This window comes from Ostrinia nubilalis, chromosome 12 (genome assembly GCF_963855985.1).
Source record: "Ostrinia nubilalis chromosome 12, ilOstNubi1.1, whole genome shotgun sequence".
NCBI lineage: Eukaryota > Metazoa > Arthropoda > Insecta > Lepidoptera > Crambidae > Ostrinia > Ostrinia nubilalis.
In genome coordinates this window covers 3,372,737-3,394,926 of record NC_087099.1, presented here as the reverse complement: position 1 = coordinate 3,394,926, position 22,190 = coordinate 3,372,737, and the positions used below count along the sequence as shown (strand labels likewise).

Below are 22,190 nucleotides of genomic sequence, written 5' to 3'. Positions count from 1 at the left end.
TGAAAGGAGTACTATACTTACTAGGAATACTATACACATCACAAGTTCTATCATCGTTTGACGTCACATCCCCAACAAGGTAACATCGTTACACTAACGATGTGAGCCACGTCAGCGCGTTATAGTAGCGAGATTACGCTTCATATAATTATCTTAATTATATAATCAATCTTCGCGTTAATTGGGAGTAAAATAGATTAAATTATAGTTTGATATTATTATCACGCACGCACGAGGTTCAAGCATTTAATATTTGGCTCTCTCTGCGTCTCTCGATTAGTATCAAGGCTTGTAAAGCTATTATATTGTAACAAGAAACGATTTATTTCTTGATGAACAGGTGACAATACGTCAAATCATAACAGTACTAGCGTGATAGCAAAATTGGTCTTATTAAAACGACATTCAAATGCTACGTTATTTATCTCACTTCTGGGATAGTAGGTACACCATTTTCTTCTATACCCACCTCTGTGTAGCCAGGATCTAAACATGACAGCTTATAAAACTTGACCAGTGAAGGTCCATCTCATGATAAAGTTAAACTGTCTGTAGAACATCGAAATTAATCAGAAGAAAATAGGAAAAGTTTGAAATTCGGGATCTAAAAAAAAATATAGTACAGACTTTTGTACTTTTCTTCGTATTACATGCATTGGTTTTGAAGGAAAAAAAGACAATGTGCGTACTATTGGACGATATTCAAAATTGGGTTGAATTATGTACAATGAATTTGCATAACCCTCAATTGTCTTCCGTTCTGGCTCGCCCGGATAAAAAGACCCGTTCTCGCATTTATGAAAGTCGGCTTTGTTGCAAGGTTTTATTTTATGTCGTGTTTGGGTGGGATATAATTTTACGAGTTACAATAGATTGTAGAAATGTAGAACTAAGTCCCGCTTATCGGCTCTGTTCAAGGCAGTTTTAGCTATCTCCAGCTATTTGAAAATCTTATCAACTTGAGTATGCCAATCGGCATTGCTCTAATTCAGATCTTACTTACTTCCCAAACTAAAAACATTAGTTTGAAACCTTCTATGTTCAAGAATCGCAATCATAATCCCCAGATTGATAAGATATCCTCATTTAAACTTTTACTCAAAATGATGTTGAGAGATGGAGTAGGTAATTCTGATTTTTCCTGAATAATTTTTTTATCAGCTGCTGCGCTGTTTTTTGTCAACTAAAATAATGAAAGTGGAGCCATGTGCAAAAGCTAGTAGACGATTGCAATACAATCCAAACCAGGTCATGATATGGATGTGCAAAGTTGTCAATAGTTGTAATAGTTGAATGCGTAGCGGGTTACAATGGGTGTTGTAAAACATACATGCCCAATGCCCATGTGTAAAGCGCTACCGCAGGAAATATGCGCGACAAGTTTCAACTATTGTGCACAAACATTACACGAAGTGGTACCTAGGTTAATTTTCAAATTCAGACAAACTTAATTTAATATTTAACACCTTACATGATTCGCTGATTGACTTGACATATTACTTATTTTATCACGTAGTATATTTTTATCAGGGTCTTTAAAAATAGACAAAGAATATTGCGTTTTATTTTTATTATCTTTATATACCACGTTGCTTAAAGTGGCTTTTAACGTGCTCTATCTTTTTTTATAAGTTTTAGATACCTAATTACCTAATTGCGTCTAGCTGTAAAGATTGATACAGAGCCTTTTTGCGAATCATTTCAAAATGAGATAGGTCAGCGCTGCGCTAGAATATCCGATCGCGACTATCCTTAAATCAAACATCATACTAAAATCGGATTATCTTTGCAGATAGTGGGAAGCTGAGTGGTCGGATGACCCCAATGTGGTCAGGCAGCGGCGAGCACTCCACACCGACACCATGGTGAGTTGATGGCCGGATAACTATGTGTTGAAAGCTACACTTTGGAGTAGGGTAACCATGCTATGAAAAATTAACTAAATGATTAGTAGAAAACAATGTTACTGTGCCTAAACTGTTGCGAATCAACTAGGACAACCTTGTTGATTCATTTAAAAATAACAGTGATTTTTTTTTGTGTCAGCACAATTTTACGAAAAGTTTAAAGAGAAAATATTATTTTATTAGGCACCTACATACGTATTTTTTCCATAACTGCTCCGATTATGTTCCTGGGTAATTGACCGATGCATATTAAGAAATATTGGAGGTTTTTTTTAAAGAACCTAATAGGTAGAGACTTGACACACGATTGTTAAAATCACTTACCATCAGGTGATCCGTCTGCTCGTTTGCCTCCTGTCACATAACAAAAAAAAAATACTTTGATTAAAACTTATCTATTTAGATATTTAATTTAACTACACATTTTGTGATTTTTAATCCCTGTAATGTTTTACATAGTAGAGTAGGACAATAATAATATAATAAACATTATTCTTCCTCTTTGACTACTCCAACAGTCGAGCAAAATAGGTTAGCATTTCGTTCGTTAAGATGACCGACTCCTCATTTGGCGACCGCCCAAAACAACGGTTAACTTAATCAAGGGGGAAAATTCAGAAAACAATGTTGTTCTGTGTCTTCCAAATCGTTAATCCATTTTACAATCATCTCAAATCTTATCGTTGTATAATTGTATTTTTGTCTGCAATCGTTTATTCGTTGGATTTAATAGAAGACTTACATTTTTCGTAGTATTCAGAGACAAACTTTTTTCAGACAACTATTATTTTTTTTATATTTTATGACAAGACCTCAATGGACAAGACAAGTTCAAATTCAAATTCTTTATTTATAGGTATAGGCTTATTTCAGGGTTCTTATATACACGTCCCAAATATAACTTGCACTACCGGCTGCTACTGAGAAGTGCCAAAAGAAACTCAGTCACAAGTATCTCTTAAATAAACCTAAAAATTGCTTTTAATTATGTTTAGCGAAAAACGTGTCAGGACGGCTTTTCGAAGAAACTCTCCTACACAAAGGCTCTTGGAAGTATACAAAATGTTTGTCAATATACGAGTAAACAATGACTGACAAGTACCATCCAGTTGTCAGCTATTAATAAGTGCGTACAAAATAAATACATCGTAATACAAAAAGCCTCATTTTCCATACATCAAAGGATTCCCAGGGGACATTAAATCGCAATTGAAAATAAACCGCGAGAAGCCGCGTGTAAAAGATACGAAGAAATATTTTATCGCAGACATCTTTCTCTCTAAATGTGGAGATAAATCGGGGCGGTTGACGTGAAAGTTCAATTGGAAATAATAGCAGCTGTGATAGTAAGGCTGGGTTGCACCATCTTACTTTAACTTTGACAAACGTCAAAAATCTGTCAATCTCCATACAATAAGCACCGGTTATCGTCATAGTTACCGTCAAAGTTAGGTGGTGCAACTCAGCGTTAGTTGTGTAGTTTAGCGAAAAGAATGACGTCATCAACCCACATTTTGTCAACGGCTGGACTTAGGCGTAACTCAAGACATACCTATTCAGACCACTGAGTTCAATCATTATATTAGTTTAAGTTGGTGAAAATAAATAAATAATAACATTTACAAACATTTATTTGGGCATAAAACGTCTTTTTCAAATTCTTTGGCTGTTCGGTAAGTAAAGGCGAGGGGATTATTTTCCCCAAATTTTGGTTACCCCACAAAAGCGTCCTATTTTTAATAGAATCGATTCAAAGGCCCATTTCAATGATGAGCGAATTCTGCGAAATAAATAAAATTGATTTTACGACTCTATCTATGTAGCTTCAAATAAAACTGAAAACGAATGAATGTACAGTTCGAAACATTTTCTTACCTTGTTTTTGTTAGTTGGCATAAGTAAGTGTAGGTACAATTCTTCCACAATAGGTACATTTAACTAGTCTATGTATTTATGATTCCCAGTTTTAAAATCAGTTATGTGTAGGTATTTAATCAAATATATCTATAGAGCGTGGGCTTAGCTATATCAAATCTAACTAAGCCCACGCTCCGAAAACAAAAAAAAAAGTTTTTTTACAAAGGTTATTTGGCTTCGTGAATACAAAAATGGATTAACTTTAAATGCCTACTTTCCTCTTTTCTTATCTAGACCTCTGTCTCTCTCGTTAAATGTCGCTTAGTTGCCAACGTATCGTAACATTAAAGATAACTTTATTGCAAAACAAGGCATAAACGGTGGCATCACTGTAACAATACACATAAACAGGCTAAGTAAGTATAAATCAGCGCCTTTATTTCCATCCACAAACTCATATGGGTCGCTGGGGACGACGGCATTCCTGTAAACACGCCGATCAAGGGTATAAATAAAGTCGGTTGAAGAACAGAACGAAGGCCAAACGGTTAGAGTACCTTCTGTACTCGCCACTCTGTCGGTGAAGCTGGAAAAGCCCTTCAAGGAACCAGCGCGCGTCCCTTCAAAAAAAACGAACGTCATTTTGAATGCAAATATCTCAATGATAAAATACTTACATAGGTGTAACTAGAATTTTGACAGATTAATGACTCAGTTTGGTCAGTGCAAACCAGCTGGGCTTGGAAGCGCGCCGTGACAAAATCTTGCCGATGATTTGTGTTGACAAATGTATACATGGGTTGACGCTTAAAATGGTGCGATAAAAGCTTATTATGGGTATATTCCCATTTGAAGTGATCTATTTTTGCAAGTTTTAAACCATAATGAAGCTAACTTGATATATGGTTAGAGTTACTACGGGAAACTACTTACATACGAGCGTCTACTACTTACTTTTTATTTATTTAGTTCAGTATATTATTTGCTTAGCTTTAGCGAAGCTTAGCTCTATGTTTGCATCCAGCATAAAGGCGAGTTGCTTTGGGCTAAAATTTGTTCAAAGGCAAGGAACAATGGTAGTAAGTATCATTAATTTTGTAGTAAATTAATAGACACTTGAGCAATTTTGGACTAAATTAATTATGATTGACCCACGGCTCTTGCAGCGCTCAAAAGACTATTAAGAAAGGTATTTTAAGCTGAAGCTGACCTGCTTTAGTTTCATTAAGGTCTAAAAATATCATTTTAGTTATTGATTTCAAATCTTCTGCTTAATTACAACGTCATTTGTTTTAAAAAAAGAATGATAAGTACCTAACATCTATCATAACGGCACAGGCAAGACAATAATTTAAGGCCGGGTAGCAGAGAAAATGGCGAAAATGAGGTTTTCATTTTTCATTTTTGAGGTACTAAACAGTAAAATTAAAGGCTAAGATTTTTATTGGGCATAGTTGAGGATATTTTCTAGGGCTATTAACGGATGGAAACACGATTTGATGAAGTTGACTCGATAGAATATATTCCCAAAGTTACCTCTATTCGTTTTCTATTTATGGTTTTATTTTTAAAATAATCGATTTGAGATTCTAAATCTTTTACTAAACTAAAGTTCAGAAATAACTTGAGGGCTTTTAACGGATGAAATTTTTATATTGCGTCTTATTTAGTTACTATGTTAAAAAATGTGGAAAAAATCGTCCATGACGGCTTGGACAATCTCAATCAGTCGCGCGGTGGCGCTTACGGAGGACGGACGCGTGTCAGTTTTTTGGCCGTGACAGTTCGCGATTTGTCAATATTTTTGACAATGATGACTTTGATGAGTCACAGTATAATAATATCAGTGTTACTGGAGAAAGCTTAAATTTTTGATAACTAAGAATATAATTATCAATTTTGTCTACCTATTGAAATTTAAATCGTTCGCATCCTTTTAAACGAAGACTCTACTCATGATACATAGTACATTCCTCAAATATGAGACAAAACCAATGAGTTAAAATTACATTTTAATAGTACCTACATACAATCGTCTTACACTCTTTAGAAGAGCACACTGACACAAATAAATAATAAAAAATACTGTATAAGGTCTGTAGCTAAAGGTCTAAGCTGTAAGATAGAAGAATCTTCTAGCCAAAAAGATGGCAGATGCAGCAGATGTTAACGGATTTAAAACTGGAGTTCATATGACTCCTTGTAGACTTGAGTCTCTAGAGCGTCCCTTCCTCCACCATGCGTAAGAATGTTTCAAAAATACTGTCTAAGGTCTGTAGCAAGGTCTAAGCTGCAAGATGGAAGAATCTTCTACCCAAAAAGATGGCAGATGCAGCAGATGTCAACGGATTTAAAACTGGAGTTCATATGACTCCTTGTAGACTTGAGTGTCTAGAGCGTCCCTTCCTCCACCATGCGTAAGAATTTTCAAAAAAATACTGTCTAAGGTCTGTAGCTAAAGGTCTACGCTGCAAGATGGAAGAATCTTCTACCTAAAAAGATGGCAGATGCAGCAGATGTCAACGGATTTAAAACTGGAGTTGATGTGACTCCTTGTAGACTTGAGTGTCTAGAGCGTCCCTTCCTCCACCATGCGTAAGAATTTTCACAAAAATACTGTCTAAGGTCTGTAGCTAAAGGTCTAAGCCGTAAGATAGAAGAATCTTATAGCCAAAAACATGGCAGATGCAGCAGATATCAACGGATTTAAAACTGGAGTTCATGTGTATCCTTGTAGTTTTGAGTCTCTAGAGCAGTGGTTCTTAACCTTTAAGTCATGAGGGACCATTTTACCAAATTTCTGTCTTGTCAGGGACCACCTCATAATCGGTCAAAACCAGTTTGACTGCAAAAATCAGTTAAAAGTGGTTTTGACCAAGGTGTGCAAGTGCACATCGTGGACCACTTGGAATGCCTCCAGGGACCACCAGTGGTCCGCGGACCACCGGTTAAGAACCACTGCTCTAGAGCGTCCCTTCCTCCACCATGCGTAAGAATGTTTCAAAAATACTGTCTAAGGTCTGTAGCAAGGTCTAAGCTGCAAGATGGAAGAATCTTCTACCCAAAAAGATGGCAGATGCAGCAGATGTCAACGGATTTAAAACTGGAGTTCATATGACTCCTTGTAGACTTGAGTGTCTAGAGCGTCCCTTCCTCCACCATGCGTAAGAGTTTTCAAAAAAATACTGTCTAAGGTCTGTAGCTAAAGGTCTACGCTGCAAGATGGAAGAATCTTCTACCTAAAAAGATGGCAGATGCAGCAGATGTCAACGGATTTAAAACTGGAGTTGATGTGACTCCTTGTAGACTTGAGTGTCTAGAGCGTCCCTTCCTCCACCATGCGTAAGAATTTTCACAAAAATACTGTCTAAGGTCTGTAGCTAAAGGTCTAAGCCGTAAGATAGAAGAATCTTATAGCCAAAAACATGGCAGATGCAGCAGATATCAACGGATTTAAAACTGGAGTTCATGTGTATCCTTGTAGTTTTGAGTCTCTAGAGCAGTGGTTCTTAACCTTTAAGTCATGAGGGACCATTTTACCAAATTTCTGTCTTGTCAGGGACCACCTCATAATCGGTCAAAACCAGTTTGACTGCAAAAATCAGTTAAAAGTGGTTTTGACCAAGGTGTGCAAGTGCACATCGTGGACCACTTGGAATGCCTCCAGGGACCACCAGTGGTCCGCGGACCACCGGTTAAGAACCACTGCTCTAGAGCGTCCCTTCCTCCACCATGCGTAAGAATGTTTCAAAAATACTGTCTAAGATCTGTAGCTAAAGGTCTAAGCTGCAAGATAAAAGAATCTTCTAGCCAATAACTTTAAAACTATAATTTGAACGAATTTTGCTATTAGTGGACAAATTTCTGCTCACGATGGACTAATTATCTGCTATACTCTCGACTCTTTAAAGCACAACATTTATAAAAATTTTGCTGCGGTAATGCACTCCAGGTAACAGTGTGTGATGCTCATTGCTCATAGTGATTTTCGATACAGAGCCCCGTACATACGTTATACATAAATTATGGAAAGAAAACACCCAGACCAATACAAACAAATATGATTGTATGCAATTTTAGTATGATATTTTTATTTATTAATAAACAAAAAGACTGAACAAAATTGATGCGTGTACTGATTAATGTAATTAACCACATGCAAAGCTTTGTGAATTGCAACAACTATAATTTATTATCCAAGCTCTAAATAATCACTACTACGAGTAACTGATATAAAATGTTTTTCCAATCGCTCAAGCTCCCGAGGATCTACCGATAGGTCGGGTGACGTAAGCTTGAAATTCTTTTAGCCGGCGCGGAACTTCCGGAAGGTTGGGTGACGCCACGCCTCTTTGAACCGTGTTTACTTTAGCAGTTATATTCTATATTTATTCGATTCTAAAATATATTCCCAAAAATTTTAAAAGTTGTTTTAATTTGTATCACTTGGATATGATTTGTATTAGAAAGTGCTGTGAGTGTGACGCTTGAACGGAAGGAAGTCAACCTAACCTAACCAACTTCGTATTTCTATACTGTGTAGCCGCGAGAGCTCTTTGGCGCGCTGTCTTCGGCGAAGAATTGCGCGCGCAGATTTTGACAGCGCGAAATACCTACTTTAGCAGAAATACCAAGCCTTAAGAGATCGAAGCTAAGGTTTTCGGCAAATGGTAATGAATTAATAAATGATTTGATTTGATATGGCGAATGAATGGTGAAAATTCTTTAAAAAACTTCTGTATACAATATATTCTTAACAGATCGCGTTTAATGCATCATGTTGGTACATTCACAGAGTAATACTTACCACAGAATTAAAGGAAAAGTAATAAAAAAAGTAGGCATTCCTTAAAAAAATATTTCAGCGTCATACTTAGTCTTAACTAACTCAAGGCTCGCCGGCACAGTAAATTGTCAGATTATGTGGCGCGGGGAATCTGGTCCCATTGTTAGTGATAACACTAACTCAAGTCTGGACCCAAAAAGTAATTTATCGTACTGAAACTAGGTAATGTAGGGGTGAAATGGCGAAAATGATATAGAAAAAGTGGATTAAAATGTTATTTATGCTATTTGCGCTTGTTTTCATTGTGATTTCATAACGTTGGTGTATGTAAAACAATGAATGATTCTTATAGGATAAGAAAAAATAGGTCAACCTTCGTTTACCTTTATGGCATGGACACACAGAACATTCATAAATAAATAGGAACAGATTTCTTGAAACAAACAATATTCGTAACTTACCATTTCGATAATATCTTGGTTTACGTAGGTAGATCTTTTATGTAGATTATTCAAACATTTTTATAATAAAATATAGCTATTTTTCCGCCCATATAGTATTTCTAGTAAATGGGCATAATAATACACAGACATAACAGCATAATATAACAGGAAATACTCTTTTACTTCATATTTGCTGAGGTAATTCCCCTAAAGGTGGTATTTTCGTAGCGTTTTCCTCCTTTCCTGCGACTAATCGAGCCTCCGTTTATTTGATACTGATATCAGATTGTGGACAGTTTACGAAAAGAAACGTCAAGAAAATTGACAATGTTTATTTTGGTTGGACAATGATCTTATTTTTCTCAGTCGTGGCACTCTTGATAGAGTGGTCGTGGTCGTGGTCGTCAGGAGTTTGTATTGTTGTGGGCAGATGTTGCTCGCCTTACGATTTTTGCCTGTTGGTTAGACCCAGAACAGACGGTGAAACGCAACTGCAACGAAACTGCAACTGCTAGTTACTTTTGAGTTGCATCTAAGTTTCTGCCATAGCGTCCGTTGAGAGACCACACATGACGCGACCAGTTTGAAACTTTCAAAACTTAGATGCAACTCAAAAATAACTAGCATTTGCAGTTTCCTTGCAGTCGCGTTTCACCGTCTGTTCTGGGCCTGTTCTTAAATAACTCAGAAACTTTGTTTTATAAATAATAGGCTTAAAAATTTAGCAATTTATAAAACAAATCAGCTGCTAATATTCTGTAATAATTGGTAACTCAAATCACCCTCTAAATAAGCTTAATAGAGCAATAATTACTCAGCTACGTACGGAATTTTAACGTATAATATAGAAGAATAATGGTTACATTACGGTTGAACTAATATGGATGACATTTATGGTGATTTATTAACTAATTGACATTAATAATTTCGTAGAAAAATCTCATATCCATTTGTTTTATCTGCTAGAGTCGAATGTTTTTATCTTCTTAATTTTTATCATGAAAAGTTCCTACGACCATTTTTGAAGCAAAACTGGTATATTGTTATGATGTCATCCTTTAATCCTTGTCTAAGAATAAAACATTATACTTAAATATACCTTCATACAAAATCGTGCCAAACATGAAAAGGTACATATTATCAATAACACCCATAATAATTAATTCTAATCCAAGGGATGAAGGTTCCTTCCTAACGACCTATTTTCGTCAAATCAATAATCTCGTTCCTTTCAATAAATCGCTTTTATTTGCGGATTGACAACTTGTACAGGCAATTATAATTGATGGTGACGTATTTAGGTCAAATCGGATTTTAATGGTAAAAATAAATTACAAGTAGTCTGTCCAAATTATGATAGTGATGATACACTTATTTACATGCTAACTGTACTTGAATGTTTACAAATCGGTGATGAGAAAGGTAATAAGCTGAATGTGAAAAAATAAAAAGTTTGGTAGATAATTATTGGAATTTATTAGCCAAAAATTATTTTAGGCCGACTACGACGGAAAGGACTTTTCAATATGCTTTTTAATTGATTTAACCTAACTGCTGCAATGCTAAGCAAAGCAGGCTATTATTTTAGTTAAACGACGCCCATAAAAATTATATTGACTCTACATTGACTGACATTAAACGATTTCGACGTAAACCATTACAGTGCGCTGTTTCTCTTTACTAAACTAACACAATGTTGAAAGGTCACTAACCCAAATTACTATTTAGACTAGTTTTTTCCCGCGACTTTGCATGTGCTAATTATTTGTATAACAGACAATTAATGCAGTACAGAAAAAAAACTAAAACAAATAATTAAACTAAATGATCATGAAGACGCAAATCATATCGTGTTAAATAGAATGTTAATGTTATTTTCGTTCTCTCAAAGAAAATCACATCATAAAGTAGTAAACAAAACTAAACGAAACTGAAAGCCCTATCTTTTCGTCTCCATTATAACATTTTTCATCCCTATCGCACCCTCTTCAAGTTTTATTGTGACAAAAGGTGGACCTACATCCGTCTTTATGGATCAATCAAAAGTGTTTAGGCCTACACACAGACAGTAGAACCTATATTGTATTAGACATTCTTATGTATAACTAGCGGCCTGTGGAGTTTCGTAAAATCCTTTCTTAGCTCATGCCTACGTCATAACATCTACCTGCATGCCAAATTTCAGCCCGATCCGTCCAGTGGTTTGGGCTGTGCGTTGATAGATCACTATGTCAGTCAGTCAATCAGTCAGTCACCTTTGAGTAATATTTAGATTGCCTTTTAGTCAGAGTCCAGAGAGTTTTAATTTTATCCTTATTTATACTATAAGAGTTTAAGCTGTCATGTTCCATTTCAATTAAAATAATAAATAAATATCCTTGGACATTTTAAACTGCGCTTCTAGTCCCAAACTAAGCAAAGCTAGTACTATGGGTACTAGACAACGGATATAAACATACTTTTTTTTTTGTAAATACATAGGTACTTATTATTCATAGAAAACACCCAGTCCAATACAAACAAATATGTTCATGCACACAAATGTTTGTACTGTGCAAAATAGAGAAACACAGGTCTCAACTTATTTATACTTATGATAAAGAACATCGAACACCTATGATATTATTATGTGATAGGTAGGTAGCTACGCCAGAAATCGATATAAAAATTACATTCACGAGTATGACTTTCGATTCTACTTCGAATAAAAATCAGAGCACACCTTTACTACCTCTACGATCGGATATTGCGGCGAACCATAAAACGGTGTTATATTATCTGTGTACTGAAATACTTATTTGTTTTCAGTAGATGCCCCAGGGAAGGAGAAATTATTGCGACCGCAGTCTGAATTTTCCATATACTACATTCATCTCGTGTAGAAATACCGTTGCGGATTGATTTTGGGTTTAACGCTGTGGAGTTAAAGTTGGGTTTGGTCTAATGGGGGTTTTCATGTGAATTTCCGTTGACGGAAATAACGGTGCAAATGCAGCGAAATAGCGTACAATTAAAATCGGTGATGAAAGTGAGTAATGTGTATTTCAGTCGAACGATCTTCAGAAGTGGAGCGTAATCTTTCAGCTTGTCAGAAACGATGATCTAGTTTAGAGATCTCTTGATAGCGTATGAACATGATAACTTTTTATGCTTTTGATAATTTGACCAATGGTTAGTCAAAAGTTCTAAGTTCGATTCCGAATATACCATGACTATACACTTTATTGGTCAGTATTTGGCAGTTTTTCCTTTATCGTATACTAGCTTTTGCCCGCGGCTTCACCCGCGTGAAATTTCGTTTCTCACAGATCGTCATAAATTATAGCCTATATGTTATTCTGGGTTATAAACAATAATACTGTAAAGTTTCATCAAAATCCGTTCAGTAGTTTTTGCGTGAAAGAGTAACAGACATCCAGACATCCAAACTTTCGCATTTATAATATTAAGTAGGAAACAGATTCTGATTATGACCTCAATGTCAAATTTTATGAGCCATCATAAGCGTCTGACATAGCTTAATGGATGGATGACATGTTAGATCAAGTTAGGCTATCCTTTAGCGGTTTCTAATGTTCCAATCGTAATCGTTTGGACATCAATCGATTACACTAATCACTAAGGCTGGATTGCACCATCTTACTTTAACCTAGGCGCAGACCATCGAATTTTAGTTGGCCGATAGTTGGATCGGGCTGTTAATCAGTATGGAGATGTATGAAAGTGCGCACATTACACCGATTTGATATCGGCCGATTCTTCATACAAATTAAAATCGGGCCCAATTATCGGCCAACTAAAAGTCGGTGGTCTGCGTCTCTATACAAAAAACATCGGTTAAGGTCATAGTTACCGTTAAATTAAGGTGATGTAACTCAGCTTAACAATATAGAGCTTTATCTAGTTCTAGGTAAACATTTCATGTACAAACGATACTAAACAATTGTTTCTTTTGATTAGACTATTTCGAATTTTACTTTGTATTATTTGCCTGAGGCTTTTTAGCTAACGGTTTGTAGTCGTTCAGAGGCAACGCAGTCCCATTAAGCTTAATAGCGACATTGTACGGTTAATGTTGTATAAAAGTCCACCTTGTGGGTTAGATGGCACAAATACAATGCTTATTCGTTTTGGACTGTGCAGTGTCCATACAACTGGAAATGTTTTGAAATAATAGAGAAATACTACTCAATGTTGCGGAAAACTAACTGCAAAAAAAGAGAAAATAAATATGTACAATATGACTCTAGAACTTTTCTAGATATATTGAATACAATAAATGATCGTTAAAAACTCAAATCACATTTTTAAGAATTTCCAATCCAGATTGAGTTAACAGTAATTCTTTTTAATTCCACATTGTGTTACCACTGGGAAGTGAACCAAACGCCATTCTTGAGCCGAAAGAGGCCAAATACCACTTTAATTGTTCTGTTTCCAGACGGGATTTTATGGGAAAATCAGTTTTTTGTCCTTCATCAAAAGTTAAACTCATAGGATTACTAGGAACTGGGACACCATTGCGACGATATTATGAGAATTAGAATTGTTTTATTTTTAGGTTACCTAATAGTCTAATAAAGTTCTAGCACAAAGCCAATGAAAATCCATAAACTCTTAAATAGGTGACCTGTACTGCATTTTTAACGACTATCTGGGCTTCTTAATTTCGGTGTGCATTTTATACTGGATTCACTGCAAAATACACCGCATATCCATGAGATAAAAACTTTATTTGCTTGTATTTTGTAGCTTCAATGTCCTTGTTTCTCTTTTCTTTAGGGGTGACCCCGATGTGTGACTCATTCCTCTAATCGCTTGCGGTGACTGCTCAGTGGCATAGAAAAGACGTTCCCCGATACTTTCCGACGTCCCCCACTTTCCTCTAAAAATAGATGCTGATACCATCTCGGGAAATTAAATATCACACTTGCTTCAATGCACTTGACTTCGTAGAAATTAGTTTCATGTTTAAAGTAAGTTATAGGTATTGAAAAGGCCTTCATGGTTCACGATACGAAGTAAATAATACGATGAAATGGAAAAATTGAAGATGTAGGTTTGAAGAGCTTTTCGTAGAGCTTGAAGAGATTTTATCCAACATTGACTGTCATGTCATAAATATCAGCTTATTTTCTTGACTTTAATCTTATGTAGCAGTAAGCACGGGGATTAGATTTGTATGTTCAATTAAGAAGTGATCCATCAACTCAATGTTGTTATTATAATGTTCAGTTCGCACACAAAAATGTGACTTTATTCTCTAACAGCGACAAAATAACAAGTACCTAATAGATAGTTAATCAAAGCTTTTATTAGTGAAGACATTAACGCCTGTATCCACAAACATTACTATGAAGTCTCACAGTGTGCATGAACGCACAGGATGACATGAACCAATCACAGAGCTCTATTCAACGCCGTGCGTTCGATTTGCTGCGTCACATGAAAACATCGTTTGTGAATACGGACGTAAAATTACTTCAAAAGTTTTCAAAGCTTTGAAGCTCCAATGTTTTTACTTAAATATATTGTGTTAACGTGTTTATTGTTTTGTTTCAGAGTTTAATGTCGTTCATCAAGTTCGGCTACGCGCTAGTCGTGGTGACGCTCCTGCTCATGATATGGGCCTCCCTGTCGAGAGCTCTCGAAGTGAGTACCCAAATAATATAACCATTACTCATCATCATCATCATCATCTCAGCCATAGGACGTCCACTGCTGAACATGGGCCACCCCCAATGCTTTCCATGCTGCCCGGTTGGTAGCGGCCTGCGTCCAGCGCCTTCCTGCTACGTTTATGATGTCGTCGGTCCACCTTGTGGGTGGACGTCTCACGCTGCGTTTTCCGGTACGCGGCCTCCACTCCAGAACCTTGCTGCCCCATCGGCCGTACTATGTGCCCTGCTCATTGCCACTTTAGCTTGCTAATCCGTCCACCATTACTATCATTATGATAAGTTTAATCATAATGCAGCCATTTAAAACACTTGCCGTTTTCAGCGGTGATTCTTCAATATCCCGTGATATATTTTTTCAATACCAGAGATGTTAGTTCCGAGAACCGTTGTGACGAAAATAAAAGTATAATCAATCATAATTAACACTTTCTTAGTTAGCAATTATTTCCGTGAAATCGCAACGATGTTATTTTTAAAGACTTTACACCTAATCCTACATACGGATAATGTTTAAAGAAATCGGTCTTCGCTACTTGTTCGCCATTTTATTCAAAAATGTAGTCCAAGATCACATCGGTCTACATTTTTGCTGCAAAATAACACGTATTTTATCTACAAAAGACACAATGCTTGGCTGAAATGTCGTCTGTATACGTAGGTATTTCCAGACAGTAAATGCTTATTGATTGTTCACATACATTCATGAAGATTGGCATAAATATACTTCTCAGAATCATACTGCGAAGTTAATAAAGCGAAGGTCATACATCGTCACGTACACGGTCAGTGACACGTGACATTTCTGCGTGATAAACCTAATTATTTCATTTTCATGTAGGCTTATAAAGTTAAGCTTGAAGCGTAGGCCTAAAGCCACGTTTCACGCTCAAGTGGGCTTACCTACTCCTGTTTACCTCATAGAGGTGAAGTTTATTTACAAAGGCACAAAGATAAACAGAACGTAGTTGTTTAATTTATTCAGTAGTAATTAAGCGTAAACTAATCGAAATAACACGCTGAATCTTCAGCTATCACAATGAGAAAAGTGTAGTAGTACCGATGCCAGCATTTGAAGCTAAACACTGTGAAACTGGTTTTTATGTAGTTGTAATAGGGTTGAGATTGCAACAAAAAAAGTCTGGTATGCTATCGAATGTACCTACTGTAAGTAACTAGGTAACTATAGAATAAACTACCTACTACGTTACGCTTACGCAATCCGTAAAAGGATTTGGGGTTCTTTTCAGACGCACTGAAACGCTCTCGATTTCAGTTACGTGCTACGGCACTCCAATATAAGAGTACGTAAACTTACACACAGTTGGGGAAACTACTCGTATTAAGTTAAGTACACACAAGTTTCGCTTTCAGGAATGTTTGTTATCTTTAAAAACAAAAGTTGGGTCTTTTAAGTAACTCTTTCACATCGGATGAAAAAAGAAGGTTGTTTTACCTGCAAAGCCTTCAAAGGACGGTTTCTTTACTTTTTTTACTAGATAGTTTGAGGGTAAAAATAATTTCAATAGCTATCTGTTTAAAATATGTCTACGTCATAATATCTTTTAATTTAGTTTGAATAGAATAGAAAAGCAATTATGGACCTACCATAATAATATTATCATTATTATAAAAATAGAAAGAAAGAATTTGAACCTACTTATTTTACAGGTTAAAAAGTGGCCTAATGTAGACCAACTGTTCAAGTATCGTTAGTTAGTTAGGTAAGTTAATTACCAATTTAGGTACGCGTTTGCTATAGGTACGAGAATGAATATAAAAGTAAATGTTGAGAACCCGTGTTATTTCTGTCCTTTATTCTGTTAATTGTCTAATAAAATGACAACATTTAATATTAACCTGATGGGGAAGTCGTTGTATTTGCGCAGTACAATACAAAGGGGAATAGAGCTAACTAATAAACCATTAACTCGAATGTCGAAACGATTTCTAATAGGTATGCGTTACACACAATGGGTAACCAATTAATATTACCTGTTATGTAACCAATGAGTGTTGGCACGCTTCCAAATATAACCATATATCTACTATACCAATATTATAAAGCTGAAGAGTTTGTTTGTTTGCTTGAACGCGCTAATCTCAGGAACTACTGGTCCAACTTGAAAAATACAGGGTGTTAGGTAAATGGGTATATGAGCCGACACTAGCCCATGTTAACATGGGCATATAAATGGTATGGTGAAGTCAGAAAATTGATATCTCCATTTTAGTTATTTCTATTTTCATACAAATCGGATTTTATAAAAAATATTTTGTATGAAAATTAAAAAAAATAAAATGATGATATCAAATTTCTGACTTCATCATACCATTTATATGCCCATGTTAACATGGGCTAGTGTCGGCTCATATACCCATTTACCTAACACCCTGTATATGTTTGTGCTGGATAGCCTATTTATTGAGAAAAAGTTTAAGCTACGAGTATATAACAACCCTAGAGCCAATAGGCGCAGAGCAGTAAAGAAAAATGGGCTTATTCCTAAAGTTCCACGACTCTATAGTTCTTATTTTCCCACCGAGTCCATAAAATATTAAAATATACTAAGATAAATACTTTTTTTAATGTCGTCTAACTCGTGAACCCATTGGGAATTAAAGTATGAACTTGAAATTTATGAAAGCAATAGAGCTGTGGACCTATAGGAATAAGCCGAAAGATGTTGCAAAAACGGGAGATAATATTCAAACTATTTTCACGCGTACGAACTCGTGGGCACAGCTAGTTACCGAAAGCGGGAGCTCATAACGAAAGCCAGGCACGCACTTCATAACTCAATACATTATAAATTTACCGTTTGTGGATCGCACGCATACTTTATGCCACGTGTGAGGCAATTACACGCATATTTCATATATACGACCCTTGTTTCCGCGTGGACTTGTTTCACGTTTTACATTATCTGACAGGCTCCATTCATCAACAGATTGTTAAAAAAGTCGGATAAGTACTGTCGGTTGAACAAGATCTATTAATTAATTTGTGGATGGATATGTAGTTAGAAAGTAGGATATTATCCGCAGTTTGGTTAGGAGATTAAGGCTTGGATCATCCTGATTACCAGAAAAAAATATGATTCCGCATTTTGGCTACATCTTAAAATTGAGCTAAGTCTGAAACACCTCTGATGGCTTACATACGAGTAGACTGATAGATTGATAGCCCACACGATTTAAGATTTGACAACGAAAACATTTCATGACAGTGTTGTCCGTTTAACAGTAGGTAAACTCTGTTACCTATCCAATAAAATGACCTACCCCTTATCTACAAAATTTTCAAAACAACTTAATAGCCCGTTTTATTATCTTTTCAGCTCCACGTAGACACCGGTCACCCATCATGCCTCTTCCAAGCGCTGTGTACCTGCTCCAAGCCAGCGGGCGATCTGGGCATAGTGACCTGCCGTCATGTACCCCTGCTGAGGGTGCCTGCTACCCTGAACAGCTCCAAGGTCTTCACTCTTCAGCTCACGGGGAACAGGATAAGGGAATTGGAACCGAAGTTCTTTCAAGCTACAGGTTGGTAGTTTGCTTTTGGATTTCTAAATAGAATAACAGCGTCGTGTCATGTCGTAATATATTTGACTACGAGCTTCGGACTCCATGCTGATCACACTACTTTTTATGGCGACTTTGGCAGCCTTCATTGCAGTGGATACCTACATCCTAATAATGCTTTACAAAACAGCGTAAAGCGGAACATTCTCCTAAAATTTGAGCTCTACCCTAGTATTTTGGCTCTACTATAGTATTGGCAGTAAACTAGGTGAACCTAAGTAGTTGGGCACTAGCCCAAAGGCATCTGACATGACTCTACATTTACTTGACAACTAATCTCCTATACTTAGATACGAAGATATATTTCAAGAAACTATCTAATGCTCTAATATTTTCCAGGAATGTACAGGCTAGCAATAAACCAGAACCCCCTGGAGACGATCCACGAGGACGCCTTCTACGGGCTGGAGACGACGCTGTGGGAGCTGGAGCTGAGGTACGACGGGCTCACGACGGTGCCCAGCAAGTCGCTCAGGAACCTCGGGAAGCTCAGGCTTTTGGATTTAACTGGTTCGTCACATATAATATTATCTTTAAAATGCACTTAAGCAGTTGTGTTTTATTTCTTTCAGGGCTGATTTTTTATCGTCTTACGCGCGAGCGATAAGGATGGGTAGCTTGCGTTCATTGGACAAAATTCTACGGTCTCACAAACCGGGCTTTAGAAGAATAAACATGTCATTGTGACATATTTAGTTATCTGATGATTGAAATATCAGCCCTCAGTCTGGTAGTTTGATACCAGAGTGCTACGGTTGTGTGGCAGATGTGTGAGAATGTAGGCACCTTTCCGCTTGAGTAACTGGATACTTATTTTAACCATCTCTACTGGTATAGGGAAAAACTAGATGTTATGAAGAACCGGAGATATCGTAACTGGTTTTTATGACTTACACATTCCATACAGATGCTCACCTATCACGATGAGCGTTATGATGTGAGTGATGAGTGTCCTAACAGAAATGCTGTTTTACATGTTTTGTAAAAGATTTTTATAAAAAAAATATGGTTGTTACGAAAACTACACTGTCGCTCACAGATTCATAATTATTTTACCCTATTTAAAAAAATACTAACTACAATAGTTTGCTAACAGAAAATATTTACTACATTCCAGGTAACGAAATAACAGACATATCTAGCAACGACTGGAGCCTGGGCACGCTACAGACCCTGATCCTAGCAGACAATTCGATAGCCAACCTGCCCATCGATGCGTTCTCCAGTCTTCTCATGCTGGAAACGCTCGACCTTCGAGGGAACCACCTGGCGTCAGTCGACGGAGGCGTGTTTAGAGACGGCATGAACAGGCTCAACAAGGTTAGTATTTGGGTGTTATATTTGTAAAATTTATCAACATAAAGTTTGTTTTAGTTGTCTCATCAAGGGAAGTATTTTGCGGTAACTGGATGAACTAATTAGGTAATTAGTAGGTACTTAAAATCCCTGCGTTTCAAAGCAAAAGTAACGCAATTCAATTCTTTATTGCTAGATAAATTGTTAGTTTAGAAGTGTTATGAAAATCTCTCACAACAATTGGAGATTATCTTACAGTAAAAATAATTGCTATGTCGGTTACCAGTAACCGACATAGCTCGCAGAATTGCTAAAATCAAGTGGCAGTGGGCGGGGCACATAGCTCGTAGAGACGATGGCCGTTGGGGCAGGAAAGTTCTCGAGTGGCGACCACGGGCTGGAAAACGTAGCGTGGGCAGGCCTCCTACTAGGTGGACCGACGATCTGGTGAGGGTCGCGGGAGGAGCCTGGATGCGGGCAGCGCGGGACCGTTCATTGTGGAAAACCTTGGGGGAGGCCTTTGTCCAGCAGTGGACGTCATTTGGCTGAAACGACAAAAATAATTATCAAATTTCATTTTCTTAAATAAAAATTGTAGGATTCCTATTTACTAACAGCATAAGAATCTCAAAACAAAATTACACTATTAAAACTAATAATAAAATATTAAAACTTTTTTTTTTCAGTTGCTACTTGGCGACAATCAGCTGACCTTCATTCCCTACGAGGAAGTATCGCCTCTAAGGCAACTTCGAGTGCTGGACCTGTCAAACAACGTGATCAAACAAGTGCCTCCAGTGCACGAGACTCCCACCAGGCTGTCTCTGGATATACTGAAGTAAGTAGCATCATCATGTCTCTGTGTGTCTCCGGTATAAACCGCGTTGAAGAACTTGAATACTATCTAGTTACTAAGTTAAAGCAAACCGAACTTTCTTCTTTTAGATTATAGTTAAGTAGTTACACTTTTCAAGATAAAGTTGTGTGTAAGAAGTGTGCGTATGTGGAAAAATAAAGCTTAATTTAATTACACCAAAACAGAGTCTGTAATTTACCAATTGATCATTAAAAAAAAGTTTCACTCTCTTTCGAGTTTTCGACAGCGCGCACTGGCCGCTAAGAATCCTTTTAAAAAAAAATTAAAAGACTTTAGCGAACGTCTTTTGTTTTCGCATATTTATTTTTTCACGTAGCAATTTCCATGCCACATTAATTTTCATTACCACTTTCCACAGTGATAACTAACCGAAAATGTAATTTATTTTACCCAAGATGATACATTTATTGTTCTTTTTAATTTTTTCAGGTTGGACAACAATGTCATTACAGAACTTCACCCAGGATCTTTCAAAAACTTTCAAGTATTAAATTCCACTTCTTTGGATGGGAATCCAATTCATGTTCTAAGGGTAAGGAATAGTTTTATGTGATTAAATAAATGTGAAGATAAATTATGTACTATTTTGTTATATTATCATTATCATTAAAAATTTAACTGTCGGAAAATTATCAGCAACTGGTGATTTTCCGTGACGCAAAAACAGCATCTAAGTTTGTTAACAATCAAGGAATTTTTTAGTACACGACATTATAATATGCCTTATTACCAAAACGTTAAACATGCGATCAACACGGTTTATAATTATATTTTAAATGGTGATCAACGCGAGTTTAATTTTTGTGATAAGGGGGTAAGTAGGTGTTTAATAATTTGTACCTTAATTGAAAATAAGCTTTATACTCTTCACAGGAAGATGCATTTCGCAATGCCAAAATCAAGATCCTCTCTCTCCGCGACTGTGGCATCTGGGACCTGTCTCCCGCAGCGTTCGCTGGCCTGGAGAACAGTCTGCAGAGCCTGGACTTGTCCGAGAACAACCTGACAATGATATCCAAGTTCATGCTGAACAAACTCGACTCGTTGAGGTTCTTGAACCTGAGAGAGAACAAGGTAAAGTTTTATAGACGACGGTACATCAAGCTTTGTAATGTTAGGTACTGTGACATCTTTTAGGACTCTATATTTATTTTATTTTATTGTTAGGAAAACAAACAGCATTCTATAACACACATAGAGTTACCAATTAAACTTCACATTTGCCAAAAGAGTTTTCAGAAATAGTTCTTACATACTCGTTGGTATTACATATATAAAATATTGCGACTGCAAAAGGTGCTATTTTGTAACAAGCATAATAATCGAATGTGCTATTGTTGTACATAGGTACGTGTAACTTCTTTTAGTGTAAAGTGTGTGTCGATTTGAGGATTTTGATACTTAGGTATTTGACTTTGGAATATTATTAAGTAGAGAACTTATGATTTAAACTCTGATTTTCATGTTTGAACTAATAGTTTGCAGCGTTTAGGCTAATACCTCTAATTTAAACACTGTAAGTAGTACTAACTAATGAAACTGTTCTTCTTACAGGTTGATATCAACACCTTGGCGACTAATACCCCCACCGAGTACGAAGTGACGTCATACAACAACTTCCAACACAAGCTGTTCTCTTTGGACGTCAGTGGCGCCTCCTCGATAGAGATGAGCTTACAAGATGTGAGAAGGTAAGCAAAGCATTCTGTTAAAAAATATCTCCTTCATGGCTTTTGTACACCGAGAGAGCTCTATTGTTCT

General features: G+C 36.6%; 1 protein-coding gene across 1 annotated transcript in view; it reads left to right on the top strand.

The window, feature by feature from the left end:
• LOC135076807 (chaoptin) overlaps positions 1-22,190 on the top strand; it is a 73,984-nt gene that overhangs the window by 40,609 nt on the left and 11,185 nt on the right. Inside the window, exons 2-10 of the mRNA XM_063971257.1 lie at positions 1,793-1,865; positions 14,556-14,645; positions 18,013-18,217; positions 18,596-18,766; positions 19,374-19,576; positions 20,239-20,390; positions 20,859-20,961; positions 21,303-21,503; positions 21,984-22,120. Coding sequence (XP_063827327.1) covers positions 1,863-1,865; positions 14,556-14,645; positions 18,013-18,217; positions 18,596-18,766; positions 19,374-19,576; positions 20,239-20,390; positions 20,859-20,961; positions 21,303-21,503; positions 21,984-22,120 — 1,265 coding nt within the window. The 5' untranslated portion in view covers positions 1,793-1,862. The remainder of the gene's footprint in view (positions 1-1,792; positions 1,866-14,555; positions 14,646-18,012; positions 18,218-18,595; positions 18,767-19,373; positions 19,577-20,238; positions 20,391-20,858; positions 20,962-21,302; positions 21,504-21,983; positions 22,121-22,190) is intronic.